This window comes from Chiloscyllium punctatum, chromosome 13 (genome assembly GCF_047496795.1).
Source record: "Chiloscyllium punctatum isolate Juve2018m chromosome 13, sChiPun1.3, whole genome shotgun sequence".
Classification (NCBI taxonomy): Eukaryota; Metazoa; Chordata; class Chondrichthyes; order Orectolobiformes; family Hemiscylliidae; genus Chiloscyllium; species Chiloscyllium punctatum.
The window spans coordinates 103,427,468-103,440,372 of NC_092751.1; the positions used below are offsets into that span (position 1 = coordinate 103,427,468).

The 12,905-nt window shown below is 41.5% G+C and overlaps 1 protein-coding gene across 2 annotated transcripts in view; it reads left to right on the forward strand.

Moving 5' to 3' along the window:
* ascc1 (activating signal cointegrator 1 complex subunit 1) overlaps positions 1-12,905 on the forward strand; it is a 56,289-nt gene that overhangs the window by 7,014 nt on the left and 36,370 nt on the right. For both annotated transcript variants that reach the window (XM_072583527.1, XM_072583528.1), the window contains exons 3-5: positions 2,104-2,203; positions 9,425-9,522; positions 12,354-12,532. In XM_072583527.1, coding sequence (XP_072439628.1) covers positions 2,104-2,203; positions 9,425-9,522; positions 12,354-12,532 — 377 coding nt within the window. The remainder of the gene's footprint in view (positions 1-2,103; positions 2,204-9,424; positions 9,523-12,353; positions 12,533-12,905) is intronic.

A 12,905-nucleotide genomic window follows, 5' to 3' on the forward strand; every position in this document is an offset into this window, starting at 1 on the left:
CCCTGTAAATGCTGGCGTACTCCAGGGATGCTTTCAAATGGTGCACTCCTGAGGACCCAGTGTCCTAACCTTTGAAAGGCAATTAATTTTCAAATGATATTCATGGTACATGAGCATTGCTGGCTAGGCCAGCAATTATTACCCATTCCTAATTGTCCAGTTGACAGTTAAGAGTCAGTCAGACCTTTAATAAATTCATTCATAGTACACGGGCATCGCTGACTGGCCAGCATTTGTTGCCCCTTGAGAAGGTGGGGGTGAGTTGCCTTCTTGACCCGCTGCAGTCCATGTGCAGTAGGTAGATCCACAATGCTCTTAGGCAGGGAATTCTAGAAAGTCATCATCTGGAGTCACATGTAGACCTGATGAGGATTAGATTAGATTCCCTACAGTGTGGAAACAGGCCCTTTTGGTCCAACCAGTCCACACTGACCCTCCAAAGAGTAACCCACCCAGACCCATTTCCCTCTGACTAATGCACCTAACACTGTGGACAATTTACCTGACCTGCACATCTTTAGATGACCGGTTTCCTTCCCTAAGGACATGAGTGAACCAAATGGGATGTAACAACAATGAATAGTGGTTACGTGGTCACCATTTGACTGGCTTTTAATTCCAGATTTAACTAAATTCATCTTCTATTGTCTGCTATGTCCTCAGAACATTAACCTTGAGTTCTGGATATATAGTCCAGTGTCATGACCAATTCAGCACTGTCTTGATTTAATATGCTGGAAAACCTGCAAGTACAAAAAACACTAGCGAATTCTTGAGCCAATTCCAATGACATTATGCCTTCCTACAGTCAAATAGAATTCTGATGACCTCCTGGTGGCTGTGATCCTCTTGCAGAGCCCAGATTGAAACCTTTTTTATGCAGTGTCAGGAGCTGCATGTGTGATGTTTTACACTTCCACAGAGCTGTTTGGACTGTTCTGTCATCTCCTGCATCACATCCATAAAACTGCAATCTCACTAATTTGGCCGGCCAGCCTAGAGATGGCAGCTGAGCACAGACTCTCAGCCTGCTGTGAAAATGCTGCCTCCTGCGTAGGCGTTCAGTAGTCCCCAGAATGACATTCAAAATTAGTTCATTGCACAATGTTACCTAAGGCGCTTCAATGCAAAGGTTTGCACCATGTTAGAAACTCAACTGCAGTAATTAAAACCTAAGACGAAAAAAAAATTAAAGTTTCTTCTTTGCCAGTGACTTCAACAAGCTGAAAACTAGTGGAGCCAAGCAAAACAAAAAAATTTCCAGTAATTCCTCGCCAGGAAAATACAGACCTGGCTGTGACAGTAATAGGAAAATTATTTTCATCTCTCATTACATTTCACAATCAAGCTCTTAAATGGAACAACAGTTTGATGAGGTAAAATCAATTCCATTTTTATGCATTTTACCTGCAGTGTTCTGTACCACTTTTCAATTCTTGCCTGACTGCTGAATACAAATACAAGAATTTGGAGTGGGAGTAGGTCATTCAATTCCTCCTGCCAAACAGTAAGATTGTAGCCTCAAATCCACTTCCCAACTACTCCTGCTGACCAAGGAGCGAAATCGACATTTCGGGCAAAAGCCCTTCATCAGGAATGATGAAGGGCTTTTGCCCGAAACGTCGATTTCGCTGCTCGTTGGATGCAGCCTGAACTGCTGTGCTCTTCCAGCACCACTAATCCAGTATTTGGTTTTCACCATCTGCAGTCATTGTTTTTACCTTTACTCCTGCTGATCATTGACTCCCTTATTAGTCAAGAATCTATCTGCTACTGCTTTAAAAGTATTTAACAAACGTTCCTCCAGTGACCTCTGAGGAACATATGAAATAGAAGCCCCTTTAGCCCACTCTGCAGTTCAACAAGATCAAGCTGATATAGTTGCTCACATTCCTGCTTACTGGTAAATTTTGCTTGAAGAGACCCTATAGTTTTTAGACTGCTCATGTTCTCTCAGACTGAAGTAAGCGCTAGAATTTCCTGTTGTAGCAGAGATGGAATATCAATGTCTCACCATTTCTTACATAATATTTATGTCAGTGCTTCAACATAGATTGGAGCTCTGAAATGTTGTAAGTGATTTTCCTGGTTTTTGTTTTGCAGGAGTTATAGACTGTATGGATGAGCCTTGTGATTCTGTACTTATAGAGCAGACAGATCGGGGCTATCGATGCTCCATGGCTGTGCCTAGTGCTCTATACAAGTGAGTTGACACTATTTGAGATTTGCAGGTGCGTTTGTTTGTTTGAAACTGAACACTGGCCCTTTTCCGTTTGACCTGATCACAGAGGGACCGGAAAGATCCAGTATCCCCACCAACATTCCTGAGTCAAACAGCACCAAAAGCAGGTTAATTAGTTGTTCATGTTCCATGCAAAATAACTGGTGTATTTAGCTGCGCAATGTGCCAATAACCTTCCAAGAAATTCATTTTTATGTAGTCTGTTTTGATATTATCTTTGAAACAAACCTCCTGCAAAATCAGCCATGTTGCTTTAGTGGGGATGTTGGAAAACAGTTCACTGGTCAGGACCTGTTTTCTCAATTTTCTATTTGTAGTGTTTTCAGAGAGGCACAGAAGCTCTCCATGAAATAGAGTCATAGAGATGTACAGCATGAAAACAGACCCTTCGGTCCAACCCATCCATGTAGACCAGATATCCCAACCCAATCTAGTCCCACCTGCCAGCACCTGGCCCATATCCCTCCAAACCCTTCCTATTCATTTACCCATCCAAATGCCTCTTAAATGTTGCAATTGTACCAGCCTCCACCACTTCCTCTGGCAGCTCATTCCATACACGTACCACCTTCTGCGTGAAAAAGTTGCCCCTTAGGTCTCTTTTATATCTTTCCCCTCTCACCCTAAACCTATGCCCTCTAGTTCTGGACTCCCTGACCCCAGGGAAAAGACTTTGTCTATTTATCCTATCCATGCCCCTCATAGTTTTGTAAACCTCTATAAGGTCACCCCTCAACCTCCGACGCTCCAGGGAAAACAGCCCCAGCCTGTTCAGCCTCTCCCTGTAGCTTAGATGCAGGAGCATTGCCATTAAGCAACGGGAGGAGTTCATGACCAATACTTCAAGCTGGCCATCAAGCTGCATCATGCTTTGAGTCCAAAATCTATAATGACGAGGCAGAGAAGTAAATAAGAGGAAGCGAGTCCCGCACTGTGGATTCCACCAGCCTGTAAGAAGTCTTACCCTATGCCCCCAAAGAGCTGTCGGTCAAGGACTGGCCTCTTCAGTCACACGAAGACTCAGGGAGTCAGGATCTTATCCTCCTCAAAACTGAGGGACAGCTGACAATGACACTTTGATACTCATGGTGTGAGAAGGCGCTATGCGATTGCAAAATTTTCCTTGTTCTCTATCTCACCTGGGGATAATGTAATACTGCAAGCCCATGCCCAAGTATAAGCCAAATATTGTTTACTCTTCTCAGGAACCTGATTGGCCAATACTGGATTCTATTCTAAATTTGTGAATGTTGGTAATTAACTTTTAACTGAACTGGAAAAGATGCTGGCGCTAATCCTGTGTATGAGCAGTGAAACTATCCTTGGCAGCAAGGAGTAGTCAGTTTGGTTTTGTTTTTCTGTGTTGCCACTAGGTGGCTGTGTATAATGCAACATACAGCTCCTACCTTCACTTTATAAACCCTTTTCAATGTATCAAATCCCCCAAGAGTTTTCATGGGCTGAATGGAACTTGGCGGGGTGGGTGGTGGTGATAGCATTGGAACAGAAGAGGAGTTAAGAAGAAGGATGAAGTTATTGATTATAAAGCTATTGTGCTAGAAATCATATGTTTCACTGGTTCAGCCACTGGTGAAATATTGTGTACAATTCTGGGCACCACCCATCAGGCAAGGTGTAAAGATCTTTGGAAAGGGAACAGAGGAAATCTAGCTGGATATTAGCACTGCATCCTTTTGAATAGAGAGAGTTGGCGAGGTGACTTGTTCAAGGTTTTTGAGTTGAGCGGCTTCATGTCATAGGGCACTGACATCAGTTTTGTAACCGGGGGATCTGTACCAATGGGACGGTCTCCACCTGAACCAATCTGGAACCAGTGTTCTAGCAAAAACGATAAATAGGGCGGTCACTAGGACTTTAAACTTGGGAGTTGGAGGGAAGGGAAAACGACAGGGAGTATGGAATCATGTAGAAAGATAAGCAGCAGGTTAGCATGTGTGCAAGGTTTAAGTTCAAGGCAGATGAGGAATGAAGCAAAAAGGAAGGTAACTTAGGATCTATTACTTGAGATGCTGGAAATCATGATAAGAAAATTAGCATTAAGGTGCTTGACTGAATGCTTGTGATATTTGTAATAAAATAGATGAATCAACAGCACAAATGTGCTGATTATGATATGGTAGGCATCACAGAGACATGGTTACTGGGGCTTCAGGACTGACAGTTAAACATCCAAGGCTTTACAACTCATCAAAAAGACAAGGAGGTGGGCACGGGGGGACAGGGTTGTCTTGTTAGTTAAGAATGAAACTAAATCTATGGCACTGAATGACATTGGGTCAGATGATGTGGAGTCTGTGTGGATGGAGTTGCGGAACCACAAAGGCAAAAAAAAAAGGAGTTATGTACAGACCTCCCAGCAGTGGTCAGGACCAGGGTACCAAGGTGTACCAGGAAGTAGATAGGACATGTCAAGAGGGCACGGTCACGGTGATCATGGGGGACTTCAATATGCATTTGGACTAAGGTGAATAATGTTGTAGGTGAATCCATTGAAAGGGAATTCATGGAATATTTACAGGATAGCATTTTGGAACAGCTTGTGATGGAGCCCACAAGGGAGCAGGCTATTCTGGACTTAGTGCTGTGTAATGAGCCAGACTTTATAAAAGATCTTAAAGTAAGGGAACACTTAAGTGATCATAATATGGTAGAGTTCAATCTGTAGTTTGAAAGAGAGAAAGCAAATTCGGATGTAATGGTCTTACAGTTAAATAAAGGTAATTACAGGGGCATGAGAGAGGAACTGACAAAAATTGACTGGAAGCAGGGCATAGAGGGGAAGACAGTAGAGCAACAATGGCAGGAGTTACTGGGTGTAATTGAGGACACAGTACAGAGGTTCATCCCAAGGAAAAGAAATGTTATCCGGGAGATGGATTAGACAGTCATGGCTGACAAAGGAAGTCAGGAAATGTATCAAAGATAAAGAGAGAGCCTATAAAGTGGCCAAGCGCACTGGGATATCAGAAGATTGGGAAGACTACAAAAACAAACAGAGGATAACAAAGAGAGAAATAAGGAAGGAGAGGATCAAATATGAAAGTAGGCTAACCCATAAATTTAGAAATGATAGTAAAAGTTCCTTTCAATACATAAGAAACAAACAAGAGGCAAAAGTAGACATTGGGCCGCTCCAAATTGATGCGGGAAGGCTAGGAAGGAGATAAGTAAATAGCTGAAGAATTTAGTAAGTACTTTGTATCAGTCTTCAGAGTGGAAGACAGGAGTAATATCCCAACAATTAAGGATAATCAGGGGGCAGAGTTGAGTATGTTAGCCATTACAAAAGAGAAAGTGCTAGAAAAGCTAAAAGGTCTAAAAATCGATAAACCTCCTGGCCCTAATGGGCTACATCCTAGAGTTCTGAGGGAGGTGGCTGAGGAAATAGCGGAGGCACTGACTGTGATCTTTCAAAAAAATCACTGGAGTCAGGGAAAGTCCCAGATGATTGGAAAATCACTGTTGTAACCTTCTGGTTCAAGAAAGAATCAAGACAAAAGATGGAAAATTATAGGCCGATTGGCCTAACCTCAGCTGTTGGTAAAATTCTAGAATCCGTCGTTAAGGATGAGATTTCTAAATTCTTGAAACTGCAGGGTCAAATCAGAACAAGTCAGCATGGATTTAGTATGAGAGGTCATGCCTGACAAACCTGTTAGAATTCTTTGAAGAGATAACAAGTAGGTTAGACCAGGAAACCCAGTAGATGTTATCTATCTAGACTTCCAAAAGTCTTTGATAAGGTGCCTCACAGGAGGCTGCTGAGTAAGGTGAGGGCCCATGGTGTTCGAGGTGAGCTACTGGCATGGATTGAGGATTGGCTGTCCGAGAGAAGGCCGAGAGTTGGGATAAAAGGTTCTTTTTTAGAATGGTAGCCGGTAACAAGTGGTGTCCCGTAGGGTTCAGCTGTTCACTTTATATATTAATGATCAGGATGAAGGGGCTGGGGTCATTCTGGTGAAGTTTGCCAATGATACAAAGTTAGGTGGACAAGCAGGTAGTACTGAGGAGGTGGGGAGGCTGCAGAAAGGTTTAGATAGTTTTGGAGAATTATCCAGGAAATGACTGATGAAATTCAACGTGAGCAAATGTGAGGACTTGAACTTTAGAAAAAGAATACAGGCATGAACTATTTTCTAAACAGTGAGAAAATTCATAAAGCCAAAGTACAAAGGGATCTGGGAGTGCTAGTCCAGGATTCTCTAAAGGTTAACTTGCAGGTTGAGTCCGTGATGAGAAGGCAAATATAATATTGTCATTTACCTCAAGAGGGTTGGAAAGTAAAAGCAGCAACGTGCTTCTGAGACTTTATAAAGCTCTAGTTAGGCCCCATTTAGGATACTGTGTCCAATTTTGGACCCCACACCTCAGGAAGGACGTACTGACACTGGACCGTGTCCAGCGGAGATTCACATGGATGATCCCTGGAATGGTAGGCCTAACATACGATGAACGGCAGAGGATCCTGGTATTATATTCATTAGAGTTTAGAATGTTGAGTGGAGATCTAATAGAAACTTACAAGATAATGTATAGCTTTGAAAGAGTGGACGCTTGGAAGTTGTTTCCGTTAGGCGGTGAGACTAGGACCCATGGGCACAGCCTTAGAATTAGAGGGGGTCAATTTAGAACGGAAATGAGGAGACATTTCTTCAGCCAAAGAGTGGTGGGCCTGTGGAATTCATTGCCACGGAGTGCAGTGGAGGCTGGGATGTTAAATGTCTTCAAAACAGAAATTGATAAATTCTTGATCTCGCAAGGAATTAAGGGTCATGGGAAGAGTGCGGGTCAATGGAGGTGAAATGCCCATCAGCCATGATTAAATGGCAGAGTGGACTCGATGGGCCGAATGGCGTTACTTCCACTCCTATGTCTTATGGTCTTATGTCGGGCAATAACCAAAATATGTAAATGCAAAATAATTTAGTGCAAAAATCTGGAGGAGTTTGAGAATTTGTTTTTCCACCCTGAGTTGTTGGGAGTTGGATCACTTTCCCCAGAAAAGGTAATAGGAGCTTATTGCTTCAATAATTTTGTTTAAAAGAAAGGATTGGGCAGTTACCTGAGCGTGAGGAAGTTTTCAATGTTACCCCATTTAAAAAAAACTGGTCTAAGCACATCTGCTCCTTCTAAGAGCTCACAGTTCCTTGAACAGTTACTGTAAGCTGTGACTTTTAACTGATAAGACATGGAGATTTTCTGAGTGAACCAATCACCCTGTGCCTCTTTAATGACAGACCAAATGGCTTTCTTTTGTACTGCAAGTTTCTGTGACTCCTAGGAGGGGACAGCATGTATCATAGCAAGGCAGCAGGGTACAGGGAGAAAATTCCAGCAGTACGAGGAATTAATGATTAACAATAGTCCTGTCAGGATTTGGGTGGGGGATTGTTGGGCCCTATTTGGCAATTAATGACAAGAGATAGAAAATGGGGACTCATGTCTGGTTCGAGGGGATCTTGTCAATAAACAGACATAAAGACAAAAAGCATTTTTTAAAGACCATTTAGTCCAACAAGCCCTTACACACGCTGAGTGATCTATAGGTGTGTACCAGATACTGGACCTTGATTCTTTCTCAGTTTATACTTAATGTTGAATTGTTTTTAATTTAAAAAAATGCAGCTTGGATTGGAGAAGTTATGTGTAGATGCCTCACTTTGCATGCACTGTATCAGTTCAAGAAGGAGATTCACCGCACATTTGAGGACAGTTAGGAATCGGACAATAAATTCTGGTCTAGTCAGTGATGCCCACATCTTGCAAAATAAATAATGAAATGACCAGGGTTGTGTTTGCATTTCATCAGTAGGTAACCAGGGGCAAGTTTGTGTCACTTCCCTTCAATAGAACTGATGAAGTTTTATTGATGGGGACAATTTCCCCTTCACTGAACTTATAATTCTTGTAAGGTTTTAAAGTGAGGTATTTTTGCCTGATAAAAATCCATTGTAAATGGTTCACATTGTAAAGATGGTATCTTTTTATTTTTCTGTCAGTTTGATTGTGGATTAAAAAGGGAAAACATCTTCAAAAACCCAAGAATTAGAATTAGAGGGGGTTGAAGTCTGACTGCAGTTTTCAAAAGGGAAAGACTAGGAGAAAGTGAGGACTGCAGATCCTGGAGATCAGAGTTGAGGGTGTGGTGCTGGAAAAGCACAGCAAGTCAGGCAGCATCCGAGGAGCAGGGGGATCAATGTTTTGGGCATAAACCCTTCATCAGCACCACACTCTCAACTGCACTTTTTAAAAGCAGTTTACCTGACGTGTTGTAAGCAGTAGTGAAGTCTGGTTACAGGCAAGACAAGGACTGTGTACAAATGGAGCTATGGCCAGCGGCAAGTAGCTGATTAGGCTGTGGACTCATAACTAGTTATCGATGACAAAGACCATCATGTGATTGGCTCCCAGGCAGCTGTTGGTGTGAAAGTTTAAGGAAGAAGCTATCAGATCTCTGGAAATAATTTGAATATTATCTCAAGCCTGAAGATAGCTGGCTTAATTCCCCATATCACTTACTATAAGCTGTGGCTTTAATAGGTTTGAGGCCTTCATAAGTGAGAACTGGTTACCTGTGCTACTGCAAACAAGTGAAAGGACCTGGAGAAGGAATATCAAGAAATAGCATTCTGATCAGCAAAAGGATTATCTTTCAAGAAATCTTGTGGACAGGGACCATTGAACTGCCTACCCAGTTTTTCTCTCAGTTGTAGCATGCATGACTTTTTTAGTCTGTCTGTATGTGTGCAACAGAAAGTTTATAAGGGTTTTGACAAGTGGAGTTATATGTTGACAGTTCATAAATATTAACTTGTAGCTAGAATCTATTTATTTGTAACAAGCAGCAATCTAGTTACAAATATCTGGACTGCATTTTCTGTCAACCTGGATCTAAATGGACAAGTAAATTGTGGAATTTTGCATACCTTTATAAAATCTTTAACTTTTGTGATGGCTCCACGAATAACAGGACTTGATACCCCAGTGAGATATGACAACACATGTCACTCCCTGAATAGTGAAATATAGATATTTGACCTTTCTGGGGATTGATGCTTCAATATTAGATCTGGCAAAACGTTATGGAAAATTCATTCTTGCCAGAAGTCAGAGCAGTCATTTTTTTGTGATTTTAAAATCATCATTTTACTTTTTCCACAGATACATAATTGGGAAGAAAGGGGATACCAAGCGAAGATTGGAGAATGAAACACGAACTTCCATAACTATTCCTAAACCTGGAATAGAGGGAGAGATTGGTGAGATTCAGTAGGAATTCAAAGGCAAAGTTTTATTAACATATGAAATTAAGCTGTAAAAGGGAAGCACACATCTTTTTAAGCACTGTTTATCAAGAATTCTGATCCAGCATGCAACAAGATATGGACAACATTCAGGCCTGGACTGATAAGTGACAAATACTGTTCATGTCACAAACACCTCAGGAAATGGATGTGAGTTTGCTAGCTGAGCTGGAAGGTTCGTTTACGTACATTTCGTCACCATACTAGGTAACATCATCAGTCAGGCTCCTGATGAAGCACTGGTGGCATGGCCCGCTTTCTATTTATGTGTTTAGGTTTCCTTAGGTGGTTGATGTCATTTCCTGTGGTGATATAATTTTCCTCGGCAGAAAACTAGCCATCAGCATACATGAACATCAACTATCCATAAAAAGACATTACTCTCTCTCACTAGTATCCTCCCATACGGATGAGGAAGGACACCACTTCGACTGGTACAGTACATCCATCCTAGGATGAGCCGAACAGAGACACGTGAGAATTCCTAGAAGCATGGCATTCCAACTGGGACTCTATCAACAAACACATTGATTTGGATCCCATTTACCACCCCCCTGAGAAAAAGAACAGGAAATTACATCACAGGAAACGACATCACCAACCAAGGAAACCTAAACACAAGTAGAAAGCAGGCCATGCCACCAGTGCTTCATCCAGAGGTTCACTGATGATGTTACCTAATATGGTGACGAAACATCTGAAAATGAACCTTCCAGCTCAGCAAACAAACCTACATCCAGAACCTCAACCCAAGCTACAAATCTTCTCAAAACTCACCATTTCAGGAAATGATCACTTTCCCTTCATTGCTATTCACAAATTCCTTACCATTGACATCCTGGGTGGGTTTGTCACCAGCGACCAGAAATTATTTGAGCCAACTCCATACATATTGGGGATACAGAGGAGATCAGAGGCTGCGAGTTCTACAGCAAGTGAAGAACTTCCTACTTAACACTGAAAATATGTAATAATAGCAGATGTAAGCCATTCAGCTCTTCAAATCTGCTCTGCCATTCAGTAAGAACATGGCTGACCTGTTTGTGTCATATATTTCTCATTCCCATCTGTTCCTGATAACATCTTACTTTGTTACCTCCTAAGGATCTATCTAACCTCACCTCAAAAATATTAAATGATCCCTCCACCAACTCCAGCACCATGGGCTGCCTTTGTGGTGGAGTGTTCCAAAGTGGCACAACCCACTGGAAGAAAGTTCTCCTCCCCTCCCCTTCCTAAAAGGGTATCTTTTCTGCATTCACCCACAAGAATCTTTTCCACATCCACTATGACAAGACCGTTCAGGATATTTTAAACTTCATTCGAACCATCTCTTGCTGTTCCGCACTTGTGCGCAACCAAGCTGAGCCTATCTAGTCTTGTAAGACAAACTACTCCTTCCATATATGAATCCAATAAACTTTCTCTGAGTCACTTCCAATGTATTTACATTCTTCTTTAATTAGCAACCAAAACTTTATACTGAATTGAAGACCATGTCTCACCAATGTAAAGTTGAAACATAGCATTCTTACTTTTATATTCTTACTGTAATAAAATCTAGCATTTTCTCCCCAATTTGTTCATGGGATGTGGGTGTCACTGGCTAATCAAGCCTTGAGCACCCATCTGTAATTTCCCAGATGGCAATTGAGCCATCCACATTTCTGTGGATCTGGAGTCGCATGTATTCCAGATGGCAAATTTTCTTCCCTAAAAAACATTAATGAACCAGATGTTTTATTCTAACAGTCGACAGTGATTATATGATCTCCATTAGACAAGCTTTTTTAAAATCCAGATTTTAATTGAATTCACATTTCACAATCTTTGAATATTAGTTTAAGATTCTGGATTGCTCGTCCAGTGACATTACCACTACCTCCCTGTTTCCTTAAATTTGATACTTCTCTTAAGTTCTTTAGTTAATCATGAATTTTGGGTTCTCCTCTTGGAATTTTTCTTTAATGATAGTGTTGTATTTATCCTGAAATATCCCCTTAAATATTTGCTACTGCTTCCATTTTGATCTATCTCGTAACTTAATATCTATTGTGAGGTATGTGTGTTAGTATTATTGTGCAAGTAACTCGATGTCTAAAACTGGTTCACCACCATAGTGTTAATCCATAGCCAATGAAAACTTTATCCTTCAGTTGGGATGGTAAATCAAGGCCTTGTTGACTTGGTCTGACGATTTGAGGCCATGGTGAAGATCCTGCGGCATTATTTAATTACTTTTGGTGCTAATCTCTGTTTGTCACTCAAACAGTACCAAATAAAATCCACCTGGTCATTTGTTACGTTGCCCCAGTAGCATTCACATTAAAAACCTGTAAGGAAAATCTCACTTTGGGCAAAGTTTAGCATTGTGCAGGAAAATGGGCAGCCCTCACTTATGCAGCCACTGCACTTGAGGTTATGATTGTGATACATGCCGTAAAGCAGTGAACTCTGCGCCACAGCCGAGCAGAGAATACTCTGTGGTATGAGAAAAATAAACTTAAATCTAACGTATGAAACAGAAACAGAAATTGCTGGAGAAACTCAGACAAGTCTGGCATCATCTGCGGGGAAACGTTAATGTTTCAAGTCCAGTGTCTGTTCTGAATCTGCATTAGTTTACAATGATGACGAGTCACCAAACTAGAAACGTTAACTCTGCTTACTGCCCACAGATGATGCCAGGCCCGCTGAGTTTGCCCAGCAATTTGTTTCGTTGTTTCAGATCTCCACCTTCTACAGTTCTTTGTTTTATTTCAAGTCTGATGTCGTCTTGTTTCTAGTCATCACCGGACAGCAGCGAGCGGGTGTTGCATCAGCACAGACCCGAATTGAAGTGATGTTGGAGAGCTTCCGCAGAAAGCAACCCTTCACTCATTTCCTGTCTTTTGCCATTAATCAACCCAACATTCAGGAACAGTTTTTGAAATTTAGAGAGCGTGTGTTGGATGAGTGCTCCCAGGTACGTTACCACAGCTGACAACAAGCATTAGCTCCGATACAGGATACGTAGGCAAGTGGGGATAGGAAAGGATGTGGGCTTGAAGCTAAAGGATATCTTCAAGAGAAAGGGTGATCCTGGCAGGTTCCATGACTGATATTTTTGAAGGGTGAAAGTACTTTAAAAAGAATTTACATTGATATCGATTTCGTGATTTCAGGGACTTGCAGCCAATAGTTACTTTTGAAGCAAAAATAAAATCTAATAAAATCTGAAATAAAGATGGATAGAAAATGCTGCAAATACTTAGATCAGGCACCATCTATGGAGAGAGAAAAACAGAGTTTATGTTTCAGGCTTGGGACCTGTAGGAGTTAATATTCCCTTCCCTAGT